The sequence below is a fragment of the Callithrix jacchus genome, chromosome 5 (genome assembly GCF_049354715.1).
Source record: "Callithrix jacchus isolate 240 chromosome 5, calJac240_pri, whole genome shotgun sequence".
In the NCBI taxonomy this organism is placed as follows: domain Eukaryota; kingdom Metazoa; phylum Chordata; class Mammalia; order Primates; family Cebidae; genus Callithrix; species Callithrix jacchus.
In genome coordinates this window covers 99,046,938-99,067,756 of record NC_133506.1, presented here as the reverse complement: position 1 = coordinate 99,067,756, position 20,819 = coordinate 99,046,938, and the positions used below count along the sequence as shown (strand labels likewise).

The 20,819-nt window shown below is 47.9% G+C and overlaps 1 protein-coding gene across 6 annotated transcripts; it reads right to left on the bottom strand.

Moving 5' to 3' along the window:
• Window positions 1-284: 284 nt before the first annotated feature.
• On the bottom strand, window positions 285-19,905 carry RAD51D (RAD51 paralog D). Of its 6 annotated transcripts, none has more exons than XR_013535756.1 (11): window positions 19,580-19,905; window positions 19,154-19,215; window positions 18,549-18,667; window positions 8,488-8,569; window positions 8,109-8,243; window positions 7,514-7,605; window positions 4,403-4,534; window positions 4,203-4,273; window positions 3,454-3,570; window positions 2,331-2,495; window positions 285-1,553 (listed from the first exon to the last, which is right to left on the bottom strand). XR_013535756.1 is itself a non-coding variant. In XM_078373830.1 (11 exons), exons 1-11 carry the CDS (start codon window positions 19,659-19,661, stop codon window positions 1,470-1,472), a joined length of 1,104 nt encoding a protein of 367 aa, XP_078229956.1. In that variant the 5' UTR covers window positions 19,662-19,905; the 3' UTR covers window positions 285-1,469. The 6 variants fall into 6 exon arrangements, 4 of the variants coding, with proteins under 4 accessions (XP_078229956.1, XP_002748405.2, XP_078229957.1 ...); XM_078373830.1 differs by having other exon boundaries at window positions 4,403-4,493; window positions 7,514-7,609; XR_013535755.1 differs by lacking the exon at window positions 3,454-3,570.
• Between the last annotated feature and the right edge of the window lie 914 nt (window positions 19,906-20,819).

Below are 20,819 nucleotides of genomic sequence, written 5' to 3'. Positions count from 1 at the left end.
GGTTTAAGTGATTCTCCTGCCTCAGCCTCCAAGTAGTTGAGATTACAGGCATGCACTGCCACACCCGGCTAATTTTGTATTTTTAGTAGAGACGGGGTTTCTCCATGTTGGTCAGGCTGGTCTCGAACTCCCGACCTTGGGTGATCCGCCCACCTCGGCCTCCCAAAGTGCTGGGATTACAGGCTTGAGCCACCATACCCAGCCGGTGACCTTCCTTTAAAAGATGTGGCTAATAAAAAAAAAATAAAAAATAAAAAAAAAAAGATGTGGCCAACAAACAATCCTGATTTCTCTACTTTTCCTTTTATTTTCCATTTCCTGGTGTCGTCCTCCCCTCCCGGTGAGGCTCATGGCTCTCAGACAATGGCCACAGTGCTGGTAAAAGACAGAGGAGTATTCTATACACTAGGGCACTAGGCCATGGTACAGCTGGCAGGAAGAGAGGTGTAATTATATTGTATCTTGGAGCCACCAGCAATGAATTTCTGCATAAAGGACTAGATTTGCCATGTATTATTTACACCAGCATCAATTTTCCCAGCTGGCTCTATTTACTGTGCAGATTCTCCTGTCTGTTTATGGGCAAGGCCATGGTTCAGCACCTCTAGTTACGCTGTACTGTGGAGGGGCCCCACAGGGCACCATGCATATTAAACAAGTGGCTGGATTCACCAGGAGCAGGTCAGATCCTCCCTTCCTGTTAAATTATATCCCTGGGACTGCAGCGAGCCCACATGTTTTCATCTAATCATGGTGATGCATGCACGTCTGAAACCCAATCAGCAAGAGGAAAGGAGGAATAACTGTTCTTTGGGCCTCACTGGGGGAAACTGAAAAACAACCTTCTGGGGGAAAATCAGGTGGCTCTAGGGCTCGGGGAATTGCCTTTTAATATTTTTAAGAGCAAAACAGAGATGAAGAAGAGTATTTAATTTATAAGCTTATTTCCACCCAGTAACTCAGAGACAGAGCTAAGGGAGAGTGGCCCCCATTTAACAAATGAAAAACCAAGAGGCAGCAGTGGGGATATGTCCCCTTCCTAAAGGGCCACTTTGGGGTTTGGAAGCTGACATTTAAGCAGCAACAGCAAAGACAAGTTAGAGGCTTTCCCGGCTTGGCCACTGAGCTAGGATGGAGCACAGGACACATGGTGATACACAGGTTATCCATCCAGTGGCCAGCATGCCTCTTCAGAGATGCTCCCAGCCAGGGTGAACTTGGTTTCCACTGGAAACATACACATTCAAAATGAGGGAAGGAAATGTGGTACCAGCATGAATTTCTGGGTCCTCGCACTGCAGCATCCTCTCTCGCCTGTGGTTTATATGCTTATAGAGAGTGAGGACATGGAAACCAAGATGTCTCTTCTGGCCAGCCTGAGAACTTCTGTGGTCATCAGTGCCAGGTGGCAGTAAACAGCAGGCATTACTGGGAAGGAAAGTTGGCAGGTTTTCCAAATACTACACAGGTCACATCTGATCGACCTGTAACATGGTGCTCTGCTCTGAGGTCCCCCAGGTCCCAATGTCTACCATCTTCTGGAAACCTGTGGGCTGGAAGAAGGAATAGGAAGGAATAAGTGGAATTAAGCAACCCAAGTGGGTAGCTTCTTTAGTTGCAAGGTTTCAGCCTCTAAAGAGTTCTTCTCGCCAAGGTGCAGTGGCTCACGCCTGTAATCCCAGCATTTTGGGAGGCAGAGGAGGGTAGATCACTAGGTCAGGAGTTCGAGACCAGCCTGGCCAATATGGTGAAACCCTGTCTCTACTAAAAATACAAAAATTAGCTGGGTGTGGTGGTGCATGCCTGTAATCCCAGCTACTTGGGAGGTTGAGGCAGGAGAACCACTTGAACCCAGGAGGTGGAGGTTGCAGTGAGCCAAGATTGTGCCACTGCACTCCAGCCTGGGCGACAAAGCAAGACTCTGTCTCAAAAAAGAAAAAAAAAAAAGGCCGAGCGTGGTGGCTCACACCTGTAATCCCAGCACGTTGGGAGGCCGAAATAGGTGGATTACCTGGCTCAGGAGTTTGAGACCAGCCAGGCCAACATGGGGAAACTCCATCTCTACTAAAAATACAAAATTAGCTGGGCGTGTTGGCACATGCCTATAATCCCATCTACTCAGGAGGCTGAGGCAAGAAAACTGCTTGAACCTGGGAGGCAGAAGTTGCAGTGAGCCAAGATTACACCACTGTACTCCAGCCTGGGCAACAAGAGCGAAACTCCATCTCAAAAAAACAAGCAAATAAAGAGTTCTTCTCAAATACATATGTGAGTATGGAAACCACCCTCCAGGGCCCAAGATTATTGGCATCCTCCTGGGGCTGGCTCACCTGTCGGGGAGATTTGATCAGACATGCCATGCGCCGGCCGCCTGATGCTCCTGCTCCATTGATGGTGTCCAGGAGAATCCGAGTGCTGGGCACAAAGCTCCAGGAGTGTCCCAGGGCAGGTTTGAGCCTACCGCTGTCCCTGTCTCGAGTTATGTGGTTGGTCACCTGCAGCAAAAACAGACTTACAGGTCCATAATGCTAGTATAAAGGACATCTGTTACTACTGCTTCATTTTACAGACAGGAGAACGGAGGCCTACCACGGAGAAATAACTTCCCCAAGGTTACAAAACCTAATGGCAGGTCTACAACCAGAACCTGGGCCTCCTGACTTGTGTCCAGATCTTCCCACTAAACTTTGATGCCTCGGGCTTGACTTGAACCAGAAGGTGATGGGGCACACGTCTGGGAAAAAGCAGTGCTAGCTGTACTTTCCAGGAAAGCCAGTGGTGGGCTTAGATCTACTGTACCACCAACCCAACAAATGGGCATCCAGAGACCATGTCCACCACACTTTTTTTTTTTTGAGACAGGGTCTCACTTTGTCACCCAGCCTGGAGTGCAGTGGCATGATCATGACTCACTGCAGCCTCCGCCTCCTGGGCTCAAGCGATCCTCCCACTTCAGCCTCCCAAGTAGCTGGAACTACAGGGGTGTACCACCATGCCTGGCTCATGTTTTGTATTTTTTGTAGAGACAGGGTGTCACCATGTTGTCCAGGCTGGTCTCAAACTCTTGAGCTCAAGCAATCTGCCAGTCTCAGCCTCCCAAAGTGCTGGGATTGCAGGCATGAGCCACCGTGCCTGGCCTGTTTGTTTTTGAGATGAGGTTTTGCTCTGTTGCCCAGGCTGGAGTGCAGTGGCATGATCATAGCTCACTGAAGCCTCGACCTTCCAGGCTCAAGCAATCCTCCTGCCACCAAGGCTACCCGGATTTTGTACTTTTTATAGAGGTGCAATTTTGCCATGTTGCCCAGGCTGGTCTCGAACTCCTGGGCTAACGTGATCCACCAGCCATGGCTTCCCAAAGTGCTGGGATGTACGGGCATAAACCACTACACCTGGCCTATTTTTTTTTTCATGAGGTTAGTTTAGTTAGAAAGTTGGTTAAGGCTGGGCTCACACCTGTAATATCAACATTTTGGGAGGCTGAGGCGGGTGGATTGGTTGAGCCTGGGAGGTTGAGCTGCAGTGAGCAGTGATTGCACCCTCACAATCCAGCCTGGGCAACAGAGTGAAACCCTATCTTAAAAAAAAGGAAAGAAAAAGAAAAAAGAAAAAAAAGTTGGTTAAATGTATAAGTAAATATGCAGAAAAAATATTTTATGGAGATATGTAAAAATATTAATATGGTTTCTGTGGATATAGAGATTGATGGCAAATATGAATCATATATTTTTTTATCCTTTCTATGAGAAAGAAGCAAGCAGACTTTAAAAAAAACTACCTCATAAGCAGAAAAAGTTACTTCAACAGCAAAAACATCCATTCATATGAAGCTCTGGAAAAGGCCAAACTATTGGGATGGAAAACAGATCAGTGGCTGCACGGGCCTGGGGGACCCTTTGGTAAGGTCACAAGACTGGATACAACTATCTCCATTAGTCGAATTTCAAGGAGAAAGTTACTCTATGTAAGTTACACCTCAATAAACCTGACTAAAAAGAAAAAGGTAGGAAAAAACCAATCAACAAACAAAGCCAATTCCTGATTCCTTAAGCTATTTATGGTGCAGAGCTTTAGCTGACCCAGGAAAGCAGGGATCTGTCCCCTTCCTAAAGGGCCACTTTGGTGTTTGGAAGCTGACATTGAAAGGAAATAAAGAGCTAGCAATAACTAAAAATCAAGTTCACTGGCCAAGCCTGCTTCCTCACCACCACTGCCATGCCAAGGTCCCGGGCCAGGGTCTTCAGCTCTCGGGCCAGCTGCATCATCAAGGCCAAGCCTGCAGGAGGAGGAGAAGCAGAGAGGGAGGGCAGCGGGGAACCAGGGATGGGGCTGGCCAGGGGCCAGAATCCAGAGCTGGGAGGCGAGGTCACATTCCACTGACCCCAGGCTCTGCCACATCACTCACCTTCCCTCTGCTGACCTCCCAGAAGTGGGGAGACTACCGCAGTGACTGAGTCCACGACCACCACCTTCATAGTTCCTGAAGAACCAGTCACCTGAGGGAATGTGGGGGAAGCACTCACGAACCTCTTGGCCTCTAGGACACATTACAGGACAAGCCTGCTCTTCTGTCTGAAACTAGTAAGAAATAACTGTCCCCCACCCTCGTGGGGGTCTAGGGGAGGGATAGCAGGGGGTAGGGAATTGGGGAGGGATAACATTAGGAGAAATACCTAATGTAGATGACAGGTTGATGGATGCAGCAAACCACCATGGCACATGTATACCTATGTAACAAACCTGCACATTCTGCACATGTATCCCAGAACTTAAAGTATAATAAATAAATTAAAAAAATAAATAAATAACCCCCCTCATCCCAAATACAGCTAGCTGCATCACAGAACGTCATCAGCAGCAATGTCTCCCTCATCCCATTGGTATGTATAACAGACTTCACTGAAGACTTGAGTCGAAATAAAGGATTTAAATCACAGGACATCAAAACTAAAGTGGCCAGGTGCAGTGGCTCACACCTGTAATCTCAACACTTTGGGAAGCCACGGCAGTGTATCACTTGAGATCAGGAGTTCGACACCAGCCTGGCCAACATGGCGAAACCCTATCTCCACTAAACATACAAAAATTAGCTGGCTGTGGTGGTGCACACATGTAATCCCAGCTACCTGGGAGGCTGAAGCAGGAAAATCGCTTGAACCTGGGAGGTGTAGTTTGCAGTGAACTGAGATTGCACCACTGCACTCCAGCCTGGGCAACAGATCAAGACTCTCAAAAAAAAAAAAAAAAATTTAAAACCATACTAAAGTCATCACATTTCAGAAAGCCCAATGTAGTCCTGAGGCCTTTCTGGTCATGGATCTCTCAGCAGCCATCTTTCTCCTGCATCCAGCCTCCCACCATAGTGGTAGGCCCTTCTCTTCCTTTGCTGACTCCCCACCTTCTTTCTCCTGTCCTGCTAACTACCACCCTTAAATTTCTAACTTCCTTTGCTGAAGAGTTTAGCCTTCTCTTTACTCCACTGTCTCCTTCTAGATCATGACTCCAGGCCTCATCTTCCATATCTAAAATGCCTCCAAATAAATTCCCTAAGTCTTGCTCTGTCACCCAGGCTGGAGTGCAGTGGCATGATCTCAGTTAACTGCAACCTCTCTCTATGGGTTTAAGTGATTCTCATGCCTCAGCCTCCTAAGTAGCTGGGACTACAGGTGCACACTACCACATCCAGCTAATTTTTGTATTTTTAGCAGAGACGGATTTTACCAAGTTGGCTAGGCTGGTCTCACACTCCTGGCCTCAAGTGATCTGCCCACCTTGGCCTCCCAAAGTGCCAGGATTAGAGGCATGAGCTAGCATGCCCAGCCTGGTGCCATCTTTGTAACCATAATTTCCTGTCTTTACACACGCAGGAGCATCCTCCTGGTTTCCCTGGATTTAAATTGTTTTTGTTGCTTCTTTTCTCTTCTCCCTTACTTCTTATATCCTGATTCTGGTTCTCTCTCTCTGTCTCTCTCTTTCTTTTTGTAGACAGGGTCTCACTATGTTGCCCAGGCTAGTCTTGAACTCCTGGGTTCAAGTGATCCTCCTGCCTCGGCCTTCCAAAGAGTTGGGATTATAGGCATGAGCCACGGCTCCCGGCCTCAGATTCTTAACCCATAGAAACTGTGAGATAAGAAATACATGTCTTAAACCACTAAGGTTTTGATAACTTATTATGCAACAATAAAAGATATGCCATCTCATGGTCCTGTAGTACAAAATATAGTCTTCTGATCTGGAATGGAGAGGACTTGGCTGTAGGGTTAGTTCTTGTCCTAAATATGTTGTCAACTTTGGTCAACTCACTTCACTTCTCTGGCCTTCACTCTTCTCATCTCTAAAAGTGAGATCAGTACTACTCAGCTTCATGTCTCAACAAGCTGGTGGGTCATAACCAGCTATGACCTATGACTTCTGAGGCAAGTATTTGTTCAAAATTTGTAGGATACAGGGTCTAGCTCTCTTACCCAGGCTAAGGTGCAGTGGCATGATCAGCTCACTGCAGCCTCCAACTCCTGGGCTCAAGCAATCCTCTCACTGTAGTCTCTCGAGTCATTAAGATTACAGGTGTGGGTCACCACTCCCAGCTTGTTCAACTATTTTATGTTCTAAAGTTTGTAAAAACCACCGACTCTATATACAGTCCTGGGGATGCCCGTATGAACATGTCATGCTTTGGGGTGAGAGAAAAGGTTTGAGGTGAACTATTCTATCTTTAAGGTATCTTCCAAATCGAGTAGTTTATAAATCAGTGCACCAAACCCTGTCTAAGCACCCAACACGAATGGCAAAGTACCAAACCAAATGCCATTCTAAATCCTCCCTGTTAACAGGACTCTGAATGTGTTCAGGCCCCAGGAAGAAATCTGACTTTAGGGATAGTGGGCCCAGGCCTTAGTCCAAGATACACACGTAACTCCATTTTGGCCAACCAGATGTAAGGGGAAGAGGGATGCCTACCAGTGGGCTCTGGAGAAAGATTCTTCCTTCCTGATAAAAGGGGAAGAGGTACAAAAAAGAACCATCTATCTTTCACTGACCTGAATCTGGATATGGATGCATGAAGACAAGATGCTTAGAGCTATAGCAACCTCTTTGCAACCATGAGGGGAAGAACAAGAAAATCAGATATACAACCTATTGCCCTGATAGCATGGACCTGCCAACCTCCCAACTCATGTGAGATAATTAAATGTCCTCAAGGTTCAAGTCTCTGTCAGACAACCTCTATTACTTACAGCTAAAAATATTCCTCACTCATCTAGTGGGGAATGCAGAGATAAATATGACCTGATCCTTCCGCTCAAGGGGCTTTACTGTTCAGCAGGGAAGATGAACACGTAAACAATGAGGTATATGATTTAGGTGCTCAGGAGTTCCATCCTGAGAGTGGCAAGCATAGCTGGAGTCATCAGATTGCACATCTGCATTTCCAAACAGTCTGTAGTAGGACACTTGTCCACAGAGGTAGCACCTGGCAAGCTGAGTTAAGCAAGGAGGTGCAAAACAGTAGGCTCACCTGCTGAACCACAGTGCCTCGGAGCTCCTGCAGCACATCCAGCATCTGGAAGATGTCGAATGCATACACCACCTGGATCCTCTGGAGAGCTTCTGCCTTAAGGGGTGGAAAAGAGAAGCCAGGGCTTTAGATAAGAGAGAGCAGGGGGTCAAGGTAAGGCTGAGAAGGAAGAGGCAGCTGGATGTAAGGACTCAGGTCCAGGGTGGCAAACGAGCATTGTCTAATGGGCCAGTTGTCACAGCGGTGGCTGCCTGGGTGCTGAGCTATAAAGTACTCAGTGGGAAAGAGGGATACGACCAATTAGCGATGTCTCTCATGGGCGAGAAATGGACTGGAAACATAAAGAAGCTCAGTGTTTGCCAGCCCTGATTTACGATATGCAAGGAGTTGGGTTTCCTGGAAGAATCAGTGTGAGCAGCACCCCAAATGGGATGATGGCATCAACAGGGGTGGCTTAAGGAATACACGATGTATTAATAGAACAGCAAATTTCAAGGCAGGGAATGACTACTCACCCCCAGTTCTTACAATGTAAGGGATAATGGGGTTTTCTTGTGGTCAGAATCTCAACGGAATCCAGCATGCTGCCCCTTACCTGTTCCTCCTCATCCTGGGTTTTAGCCTGAAGCAGCTGGAGGAGGCGGGAAGCTGTCAGCCCTCCACTGGAATCTACGTATAGGACGTTTTGCTGCAGGCCGTGGGCCACATTTGCTGCCACACAAAGACATACCTGGGGGTGGGGGCATTGAATGAACTTGACACTTTAGAGAAGGTCCAGAATGGGAGCTCTCCACCAAACCTTGCCCAGATTCCAGGAACACAAATGGGCCAAGTCCAAGCCCCACTCCTTATTATCCATCTTCTCTCCATTGGGCTCTGAACCCAACAGTACACTGAAGCTCCCCCAGGGACCCTGGCCTATGCATCCACTACTCCCATCCCCAAATCCTTCTGACTGCTGGCCTCACGTGTACCTGAGTTTTGCCGCTACCTGGGCCTCCTACAATTTCAGTAACTTCTCCAGTATAGAGACCAGCATCAAGCAGTTTGTCCAGGCTTATGGAAAAAGAGAAGAAAATCAACACAGGAGGTTAAGAGGAGGAGAGGGGAAAAGGTACCAAGAAGAAAAGTAAGACATTCCTTTCAAGCACTGGTTCTGTCTTTGAACATCACTGGCTAGGAGGCTTCTCCTGGTGTTTTCTTCTGGGAAGAATGGAATACCCAAATGTTCCTTCTCTGATCTCTCTTCATCCCTCCAGAGAAGCCTTTGCCACCCCATCAGGAGGTCTTCCTTTCATTTTTCATCTCAGGCTCTGTGGGTTTCCTTTTTCTTTTTTTGAGAGTTTCTCTCTGTTGTCCAGGCTGGAGTGCTGGAGTACAGTGGCACAATCTCCACTCGCTGCAACCTCTGCCTCCCAGGCTCAAGTGATTCTCCTACCTCAACCTCCTGAGTAGCTGGAATTACAGGCATCCGCCACCATGCCCCGCTAACTTTTAAAAATTAGAGATGGGGTTTCACTATGTTGGTCAGGCTAGTCTTGAACTCCTGACCTCAAGTGATCTGCCCGCCTCAGCCTCCCAAAGTGTTGGAATTACAGGTGTGAGCCACCATACCCAGCTGTTTCTGGGTTTCCTTGATAGCATTTCCCATAATTTGTCATTTTTTTTTTTCAAACTTTGATCGCATGCCTGTAGTCCCAGCTACTCAGGAGGCTGAGGCAGGAGAATTGATTAGACCCAGGAGGCAGAGGTTGCAGTGAGCCAAGATTGCACCACTGCACTCCAGCCTGGCGACAGAGTGAGACTCCATCTCAAAAAAAAAAAAAAAGCCAAACAAAAAACTTTGAGATAATTATAGATTCCCAGGAAGCTGCAAAAAGTCCACAAACCCTTCACTTGGTTTCCCTTAATAATAACAACTGTACCACAAAATGTATTGTACAAGCCAGGGGCCTGTAGTACCAGTTACTTGGGAGGCTAGGGTGAGAGGATCACTTGAGTCCACGAGTTCAAGTCTAGCCCAGGTGACATAGCAAGACCCTTATCTTTAAAAAAAAAAAGTGCTATAGTATATCACAAATAGCAAACTGACATTGGTACTATCCACAGAGCTTGTTCGGATTTCACCAGTGTTCCTAGCTTTCAAGCGCATGTGTTGATATGTCTAGTTCTATGCCATTTTATCACATATGTAGATTTACACAACCACTATAATCAAGACACAGAACATTTCCATCACTATAAGGCTTCCTCCTGCTACCCTTTCATAGCCACATTCCTCCCATTCACCCCTAATCCCCAACCCCTGGCAACCACTAAATCTCTATTATGTTATTTCAAGAACAAAGTTATATACATAGAATTATACACTATGTGACCTTTGTGATTGGCTTTATTTTTTTATTTTTTGAGATGGAGTCTTGCTCTGTTGCCCAGGCTGGAGTGTAACGGCACAATCTCAGTTCACTGCAACCTCCACCTCCAGAGTTCAAATGATTCTCCTGCCTCAGCCTTCCACACCTGGGATTACAGGCGTGAACCACTGTGCCCAGTGAGCTTTTTTTGTTGTTGTTGTTTGAGATGGAGTCTCACTCTGTTGCCCAGGCTGCAGTGTAATGGCATGATCTCAGATCACTGCAACCTCCACCTCCCAGGTTCAAGCGATTCTTCTGTCTCAGACTCCTGAGTAGTTGGGATTACAGGCATGCGCCGCCACAGGTGGATAATTTCTGTATTTTTTAGCAGAGATGAGATTTTTGTCATGTTGGGCAGGCTGGTCTCGAACTCCTGACCTCAAGTGATCTGTCCACCTCAGCCTCCCAAAGTGCTGGGATTAAAGGCATAAGACACCTCACCCAGCCCTGTGATTGGCTTTTTTTACTCAGCATCATTCCCTTGAGATCCATCCCAGTTGTTGTATATATGGATAGTTCACTCTGTTTTATTGCTAAAAAGTATTTCATGGTATGGAGGTACCACAGTTTACTTAACCTTTCATCCATTTAAGGGCATTTGGTTGTTTCTACTTTGGGGCTACTATGAATAAATCTGCTGTAAGCGGCCGGGCGCGGTGGCTCAAGCCTGTAATCCCAGCACTTTGGGAGGCCGAGGCGGGTGGATCACGAGGTCAAGAGAACAAGACCATCCTGGTCAACTTGGTGAAACCCAGTCTCTACTAAAAATACAAAAAATTAGCTGGGCATGGTGGCGCGTGCCTGTAATCCCAGCTACTCAGGAGGCTGAGGAAGGAGAATTGCCTGAACCCAGGAGGCGGAGGTTTCGGTGACCTGAGATCGCACCATTGCACTCCAGCCTGGGTAACAAGAGTGAAACTCCGTCTCAAAAAAAAAAAAAAAAAAATAAAATAAAATAAAATAATAAATAAAACTGCTATAAGCATTTATGTACAGGTTTTTGTATAAACCCAAGTTTTCACATCTTTGGGATAAATGCCCAAGAATACAATTGCTGGGTGGTAAGGTAAATGTAATATTATTTTATAAGAAACTAGCAAACTATTTTCCAGAGTGTCTGTGCCATTTTACATCTCCACTAGCAATATGTATATGAGTAGTCCAGTGTTGCCACATCCTTGACGGCATTTGGTGTTCTCACTATTTTTGCATTTTAGTCTTTCTGATAGGTGTGTCGTAATAGCTCATTGTGTTTTTAATTTGCATTTCCCTAATAGTTAATAGTGGTGAACTTTTTTTTGTTTTGTTTTAGATAGAGTCTCATGTCTCACTGTGTCACCCAGGCTACAATGCAGTGGCATGATCACAGCTCACTGCAACCTTGACCTCCCAGGCTGAGGCGATCCTGCCACCTCAGCTCCCCCAAGAGACTACAGGCATGTGCCACCACATCTAGCTAATTTTTGTATTTTTGGGGTAGAGACAGGGTTTTTGCCATGTTGCCCAGGCCAGTGTTGAACTCCTGAGCTCAAGTGATCTGACCACCGCAGCCTCCCAAAGTGCTGGGATTACAGGTGTGAGCAACTATATCCATCTTCTAATTGAATTGTTTGTTACTGTTGGGTTTTAAGAATTCTTTATACATTACAGACACCGGCCCTTTGTTGAATACATCACTTGCAACTATTTTTCCCATTCTGTACTTGTCTTTTCATTCTGTTTTGCACAGCAAAAGTTTTTAATTTTGATTAGGCCCAATTAATCAAAAATTTTTCATGGATTATGAAAAATTTGACACTTTTGGTGTCAAATCTAAGAACTCTTTGCCTAGATTTTGTCCTGTTTTGTTCTAAAAATTAGACAATTTTATTTTACATTTAAGTCCATAATCCATTTTCAGTCAACTTTTATATAAGGTATAAGTTTTAGGTCTATTATTGTGTATTTTTAGCCTAAGATGTCTAATAGCTCCAGTGCCCTTTGTTCAAAGGCTGTCTTTCTTCCCTTACATTGCTTTTGTACCTTTGTAAAAAATCAATTGTGTGTAATCTCAGCATTTTGGGAGGCTGAGGTGGGAGGATTTCTTGAACTCCGAAATTCGAGGCTAGCCTGGGCAACATAGTGAAACCTTGTCTCTATAAAAAAATAAAAATAGGCTGGTCTGGTGGCTTACTCCCATAATCTCAGCACTTTGGGAGACCGAGGCAGGTGGATCATCTGAGGTCAGGAGTTTACGATCAGCCCAGCCAACATGGTGCAACCCTGTCTCTGCTAAAAGTACAAAACAAGCTAGCTGGCCATGGTGACACGTGCCTGTAATCCCAGCTATTCCAGAGGCTGAGACAGGAGAATCACTTGAACCCGGGAGGTGGAGGCTGCAGTGAGCCAAGATCACACCACTGCACTCCAGCCTGGGCAAAAAGAAACTCCATCTGAAAACAACAACAACAACAACAAAAACAAAACAAATACAAATAGCCAGGCATGGTGGCCTACACCTGTAATCCCAGCTACTTGGGAGGCTTGGGGTGGAAGGATTGCCTGAGCCCAGGGAGGTCAAGGCTGCAGTGAGCTGTAATAGCACCAGGGCCCTCCATCCTGGGTGACAGAGCAAGACCCTGCCTAAAAAAAAATCAGTTGTATATACTTGTGGAGGTCTAGTTCTGGGTTCTGTTGGGTTCCATTGATCTGTGTCCACCTGTCCCTTGGCCAATACCACACTAGGCTGGATTATGTAGCTATATAGCAAGTCTTACCCTGAGTAAACTGATTCCTCCAACTATACCTTTTTTTTTTTTTTTAAATAAAGATAGGGTTTCACCATGATGGCCAGGCTGGTCTTGAACTCCTGACCTCAGGTGATCCACCCACCTCCGCCTCCCAAAGTGCTGGGATTACAGGCATGAGCCACTGCGCCCAGCCACCAACTATCCTTTTTCCAAATTGTTTTAGCTAATCTAGGTAAAATTGGTCTTTCCACAATTATTAGAATCAGTTTGTCTATGTCTATTAAAAAAACCTGGCTGGGATTTTTATAGAAACTGCATTAAATCTACAGATCAACTTAGGGAGAATTGAAATCTTTTTTTTTTTTCCAAGATGGGGTTTCACCATATTGGTCAAGCTGGTCTCAAACTCCTAACATCAGGTGATCCGCCCGCCTCAGCCTCCCAAAGTCCTGGGATTACAGGCGTGAGTCACTGTACTCGGCTGAAATCCTTATTATGTTCAGTCTCCCAATCCATGAACACAGTACATGTCATCCATTTGTCTGAGTCATCTTAGTTCTTTTTCATCAGCAATTTAAAATTTCAGCAGATTCTACACATGCTTTGTTAGACTTATACCTAAGTATTTAATTTTATCTGAAGCAACTATAAATGGTATTGTTTTTTTGTTTTTGTTTTTGAAACAGAGCTTCACTCTGTCACCCAGGCTGGAGTGCAGTGGTGCAATCTCCACTCATGTAACCTCTGCCTCCCAGGTTCAAGTGATTCTTCTGTCTCAACCTCCCGAGTAGCTGGGATTACAGTCACCTGCCACTATGCCCGCTAATTTTTGTATTTTTAGTAGAGACCAGGTTTCACCATGTTGGCCAGGCTGGTCTTGAACTCCTGACCTCAGGTTATCCACTTGCCTTGGCCTCACAAAGTGCTGGGATTACAGGCATGAGCCACTGCGCCTGGCCAATAAATGGTAGTGTTTTTTATTTTAGTTTCAGCATGTCCATTGTGAGTATAGAGAAATGTAGTTGATTTGTATGTGTTGATCTTGTATCCTCACTAGTCCTAGGAGTCTGTAATTATTATTATTAGTAGTAGTAGTAATTATTTTTTATTTGCTTTTCTCTGTCTCACTCCTCTAAGCTGAGGGCACCGTGGGGCAAGGACTGGGTCCTATCCCTATTGCATCCCCAGCACTAGCACAGTGCCTGAAACACAGGAGGCGCCCAATAATCATTCCAGAAAAATGAATAATAGAAATGTGTTATCACTTTTAATTAGCTTGTGTATCATCAACACTGGCTGTGCAAGCCTTGGGATAAACCTCATGGCATGCCAATTCCTAATCCAGGTTCTGTCCCTCAACCACATGAAACAGTCCCCACCTGCCCTCCACACCCTGCCCGATCTCTGGGCTGAAGCTTCTTCTATGCCATGTGCCGTACCAACGCCTTACCACATGCATCCCTTTTCTAGCCCTACAAGTATCTTCACAGGTTCCAGTCCTTAAAATGGTTCTTGAGGCCGGGCGTGGTGGCTCACGCCTGTAATCGCAGCACTTTGGGAGGCCGAGATTCAGACCATCCTGGCCAACATGGTGAAACACCATCTCTACTTAAAAAGATGCAAAAATTAGCTGGGCATGGTGGTGGATGTCCGTAATCCCAGCTATTCAGGAGGCTGAGGCGGGAGAACTGTTTAAGCAGGAGGCGGAGGTTGCAGTGAGCCGAGATCACACCACTGTACTCCAGCCTGGTGAGAGAGCGAGACTCTTTCTCAAAAAAAAAAAGAAAAAAGAAAAAGAAAAGGTTCTTGAAGACCTCCCATGGCCTCTCTGTATATGTCAAGCAGCACTTTAGTAAGCACCCTATCCATTTAATTCCAGGGACCCCCACGATGATACCCGCAGGTTCCTCTGGTTGCCGCTCTAGCCCTGTGGCTTCTTGAGATAATTGTGCTCACCCCATCTCTGTTGAATAAGCATCTAGCCTCTGCCACTCCTGATTCTATTCTTCCCATTGAAATCAAGGGAACCCCAGGGTGGGTCCCCAGTGTGGTCCCCAGACCAGGTGCAGCAGCAACCTTTAGGGACTGGCTAGAAATGCAAATTCTCAGCTCCCCTCCCCAAGACCTACTGAATCAGAAACTCTGGGAATGGAGCCCACACTTGAAACCTGCGTTTCAACAAGGCCTCCAGGTGATTCTGATACACACTCAGGTTTCAGAATCATTAGACTAGTTAGTCTCAATCCTGCCTGTACATTAAAATCAGGGGAGTTTTTTTAAAAAAATGCCTACATCAGCAGTACCCAAAGTTGTCTGCACATTAGATTCACCTGGGAGCTTCAAAAAAAATACTGATGATGGATTGGGCAAGGTGGCTCACACCTGTAATCCCAGCACTTTGGGAAGCTGAGGTGGGTGAATCATGAGGTCAAAAGTTCCAGACCAGCCTGACCAACATGGTGAAACTCCATCTCTACAAAAAAAAAAAACCACATAAAAATAGCCAGGTGTGCTGGCGCATGCCTATGTTCCAGCTACTCAGGAGGCTGAGGCAGGAGAATCACTTGAACTTGGGAGGTAGAGGTTGCAGTGAGCTGAGATCATGCCATGACACTCCAGCCTGGGTGACAGAGCAAGACTCAGTCTCAAAAAAAAAAAAAAAAAACCACTGATGCCTGGCCAGGCATGGTGGCTTATACCTGTCATCTCAGCACCTTGGGAGGCCCAGGTGGGAGGACTGCTTTAGCCCAGGACTTTGAGATCAGCCTGGGCAACATAGCAAGACCTTGTCTCTACAAAAAAAAAAAAAATTTTCTTTTTTTTTTGATTAGCCAGGCATGGTGGTAAGCACCTGTAGTCCCAGCTACTTGGGAGGCTGAGGCGGGAGGACTGCTTGAGTCCAGGAGTTCAAAGCTGAAGTGAGCTATGATCGTGCACCACTGCATTCCAGCCTGGGCAACACAGCAAGACCCTGTCTGTGGAAAACAAATTTAAAAACACTGACGTCTGTGTCCCACTCCCAGTGAATGTGATTAACTGGTGTGGGGAAGACTTGGGCTTTGTAATGTTTAAAAGAGTCCTCGGGTGATTCCAATGTGCACACAAGTTTGGGAACCACTGGCCCAGACTAATTTAGAATTTCTAGAGTTGGGACCAGAGCATAAATATCTCTTTTTCAGTTTCCCAGATGAAATTTAACGTGTGGCTGGGGTTGAACCACTGATATTGACTCCAGTCAAGAATCAGCCACATCCTTGGCTGTGGAGATTAGTCTGTATAAGGTATTCCCAAATCCACCTTCCAGCCAACCTCTCACCTGAGTTTCCATTTCATGCCTCTCCTACTGCCCAGAGGACCTTCCTAGCAATATGTCCCCATCACCCCTAACTCCACATGTCAACAGGGAGAGACCCGTCTTGCCTCGTGAAGCAGAAGTACACCTCGGTTTTACCACTGCCTAGAATGCAGGTGAGTTCTGGGATTTCTCCTCTGCCTTTCCCTCTGAACTGCCTTTTAGCCATTCTTTCAGTCCATTCACACTTCACCTCAATGTCTCCTATTTCCTGAAGACCTTATTCTAAAATGAGGGATATTAGGATGAACATAACTAACTCTGGCTTGTGAGGAATAATCAATATCCCTCATGAACACAGCTTTTCCCAAGGTATGTAATATGCTATAACACCCAGTAAGGCATCACTGCGCCTCAGCACTAAAGGCTCTGAGGTGGCCCACAACAGAGAAACCTGTTTAATTTGGATTCGTCAGGCACGTCTCAAACTTCTGACTACAGAACTCCCCTCCTCCCAAGTTTTAAAGTTACACTGTTAACCGTCCACAGAACACTATAAGAAAGGCTAGACACCAGGCGAGCCAGCTTTGATTCTTCACCATACATTCCTCTTGATAGTAGGCCTTGTCACAGTGCTTCAACATGTCTGTCACCTGCCCTAGACTGGACTCGCACACCCCAGACCAGCACTGCCAGGGCCCTGCTTGGCCTCTGCCACCCTTCCACCCTGCACACCTCTACCCCACTGCCTATAACCCTGATTTCACAATGGCTTCCCACCTCTAGGCGGATGAGTTAGAGCTGCATTCCTAGACTTGGGATTATGACAGGCATGACCTCAAATAACTGGTCTGCCGTTTGCTAACTGCACAACCTTGAGCAAGTCTTTTAACCTGAGTCCCAACTTCTTCGCCTATGGAATAATGATTTAAACAGCAACATGTTCATTGGTGGTTGTGATGAATAAATAAAATAATGTACGGTGAAGTGCTGAGCACCATGCCTGTTCATGGAAAGCATTCAGCAAAAGTTAATCTGTTCCTCCAAGCCCAAGTCCCGCCTTCTTCAGAGCACTCCTGAATCACTCCACCATCTCCCTGCAGAGACCAGAGGCAGCTGCAATCCTTCCAGGTTGCCACTTGAATTCGCCCTCCGTGTCTGTTGGTTTTATAAATTCCCTAAGCCCAAGGCCAATTGGCTTCCTGTTCATCACTCCCTCCTCACAGCTGCCTCCCTCTGTGCTTGCTACACCTGTCTTGTATTCACCTACTTTTCTCCTAAACTCAACTAGGGGCCTTAAGGGCAGGGCCTTGCCTCATTCATGTATGTATCATCTGCGCATACCAAGCACCCAGCAGGCCCTAGCCAGTGCTTCATGGATCACAGGCCCAGACCCCCAATCAGGGAGAACCAGGGAGAGCGAGCACCATGCTGTATAAACCCTGCCAAGAGAATGTGTTATGGAAACAGAAAGGGCCAAACCAATCCAGACCTTTGTGGCAGTGGCCATCAAATTCTGCACAAACGGACCAGGAAAGAGGTCAAGACTCACGTGGCCAGCAAATGTCTGTCATTTTTGCAACTCTTCCCCAACCCACCAAACCACGTGGCAGAACATAACTGCTCCTTTTGTTTGAGACAGTGTCTTGCTGTCACCCAGGCTGGAGTGCAGTGGTGCAATCTCAGCTTATTGCAACCTCTGCCTCCCCGGTTCAAGCGATTCTCCAGCCTCAGCCTCCCAAGTAGCTGGGATTACAAGCGCCTGCCACCACACCTGACTGATTTTTGTATAGAGCCGGGGTTGCATCATGTTGGCCAGGCAGGTCTCAACTTCCTGGCCTCCAGTGATCTGCCTGCCTCAGCCTCTCAAAGTGCTCAGATTACAGGCGTGAGCACTGCGTCTGGCCCACAACTGCTCCTTTATCTGAACTCCCCTCTTCCCTACTGTTGCAGATGTGGTGAAGGAACCATGTTCTGGGCCACATACCCCTGGGCTTGAGCCTCAGCTTTGCCATTTGCTCCTCTTAGGCCAAACTCAAGTAGGGTTAATAATCTCTAACTGGGAGAGCCACCGAAGAGATTACTTAGAACACACAGGCGATGCCTGCACATAGTAGGCACTCAGTAAATTCTCTTGCCATATCCTTAAATAAAACAAGAAGCAGGGCCAGAGAAGATGGTGAAAATAATGAGATAATGACATTTGTGTTATAGGACAGTGTTTCTTAGCTCGAGGCAATTGTGCCTCCCAGGGACATTTAGCCACGTCAGGAGACATTTCTGATGGTCACAACTGGAGTGGGGAAGGTGCTGCTGGCATCTAGTGGGCAGAGACCAGGGGTGCTGCTAAACATCCTACAATGCACAGGACCACCTCCACACTCCCCACCGCAACAAATAATTACCTGTTCCTAAATATCAACAGTGTCAAGGCCGAGAAGCCCCATAAACCTGTTATAGGATAAGAACCCCTTTCCTTCCCTTCATCCATCGTTTAAAAAAAAAAATCCCTCCTATCTAGACTCAAGCATCAAAAGCAGAGCTGAGAGGCAGCCCCGTCCTCCTGCCTCTCACCTTCTTCCCCCAGTACACATACAAACCTGCCAATGCCGGTGGACAGGATGGCAGTGGAGGTCTTCAGTTCCTCATAGAGATCAGCACCATTCAAGGGGAAAGCTGAGAACTGAGCCAGCAGCACCCGCCTCAGGGCAACCAGGGCCTGCCAAAGGGGCCCAGAGTGCTCAGCAAAGAACCGCCTGTAGAAGCTGCCATCCCAGGGTCTCATTTACCCCGCTTATCAGTCTCTGAGAATCCTCTGCTCCCCTTGGTTTGGAATGGACTTTTGTTGTTGTTTTAGACAGAGCGTCACTCTGTCGCCCAGACTGGAGTGCAGTGGTATGATCTCGGTTCACTGCACCCTTGGCCTCCGGGGTTCAAGTGATTCTCGTTCCTCAGTCTACCGAGTAGCTAGGATTGTAGGCGTGCACCACCATACCCAGCTAATTTTTGTATTTTTAGTAGAGACGGGGTTTTACTATGTTGGCCAAGCTGGTCTCGAACTCCTCTGGAGACCTCTGGCTTCAAGTGATCCACCTGCCTTGGCTTCCCGAAGTGATGGGATTACAGGCATGAGGCACCGCACCCAGCCGGTTTGGGATGGGCTTTAAAGACACTCAGGTTTGGAGGGTGGAGATCCGGAGCTCACCTTGTAAGACAAGCCACATTTCTGAGCTACCTCCTCCAGGTCTGCAGAAACCAGGTCCACCACTGAAAACAAAACAAAAAAAGAGGTTTGGCAGAGGAGGCCTGGGGCCTCCCACACTAGGTTTTTCCTCATCTGTAAAATGGGGTGTCAATTCTGCCTCCCAGCAGGCCGTCTCAGGAGACCAGTGTGCAATAACAGAGCTGCTGGAGCCGGCGCGGTGCCCTGCACACAGCAGGAATCCTCCCCCTACTCTGCTTTAGAGCTTGGTTCCCGACGCCCACCCTTGCTGAGCCTCTCCAAAGCGTGGCCCTCTAGGAATGGAGGGGAAGCGCCTTGCAGGTATGCCAGGACAGTGTGCCAGCCCTTGGGGCCTGTCCAGGCTGGGCGCGGGTCGCGCGGCTCCCTGGCACGCGCACAACCGGTCACCTGTCTTGATCCCGCGGTTCCTGAGAAGCTGGATCATCTCCTGGGTGAGGCCTGGGCACAGTCCGACCCTGAGCACGCCCATGTTCCCCACAGGCCCGGACAGCCCCAGGGGGACTACCCGTCACGTGAGCATCCGCGGGGCCCTCTCCAGACGCCCCTCCACGCCCTTTCCTAGAAAGGACACCGGCGCGCTGGCTGCGGGAGGAGGAAGGAGGGAGGAGGAGGCGGCGCCGAGGGTCGGGCTGGGGGCCATCCGCCCTCCCAGGATCCGCCGGAATTCCCGCGCCCGAAGCCCGCCCGCCCGGTCGCGCCTCGCCGCCGCTTCCGGGTTCCCGGCTGGCGCGCGGCGAGGGCCTGGCCTGCAGCGCCATCTGTGGGCCATGAAGGTCGGAGCCGCTGCGCCCCCTACACCCGGCCCGCGGCGCGCGCCCCTCTCCACCGCCGCCCGCTGGCCACCCGCAGGCGCAGGTTCCCGCGTCCCACGACCCCCTCCGCGCTCAACACGCCACCCACGGCCGCATCGCAGTTGGCCTCTACCTTCTTCCGCAACACACACACCGACATTCTAAAGAGCCTCCTGTGTGCTAGCTTCCGTTCCAAACGCTGGGGACAAAATATGACACAAGACGACCTGCCCTTACACCCAGGGAGCTTACCCGTGAGCGAGGGAAATATAGACAATGAAAACGAATTGCAGAAGTCACACCATTACAGATTATACGACAGGTGCCAAGAAGCAGCACCCAGAGGGCACCTGCGTCTATTTTTTTTTTTTGGTTATTACAGGTTCTAGGTCTGCTGCCCAGGCTGGAGTGCCCTGGTGAGTTCTCAGCTCATTGCAGCCTTGACCTCCTGAGTTCAAGCGATCCTCCTGCCTCAGCCTCCTGAGTAGCTGGGACTGCACTCACGTGCCACCATGCCCAGCTAATTTTTGTGTTTTCTGTAGAGGTTTCGCCTATACAAAACAGGGTTTCACCATGTTGCCCAGGCAGGACTCAAACTCCTGGGCTCAAACAATCCTGCCTTGGTCTCCTAAAGTGGCGGGACTACAGGTGTGAGCCACCGTGCCCGGCCTTTTTTTTTTTTTTAACACTCTGTCACCCAGGCTGGAGTGCAGTGGGCGATCTCGGCTCCTGGCAATCTCTGCCTCCCAGATTCAAGCGATTCTCCTCCCTCAGCCTCCTGAGTAGCTGGGATTACAGGCACCTGCCACCGAGCCAGGCTAATTTGTGTATTTTTA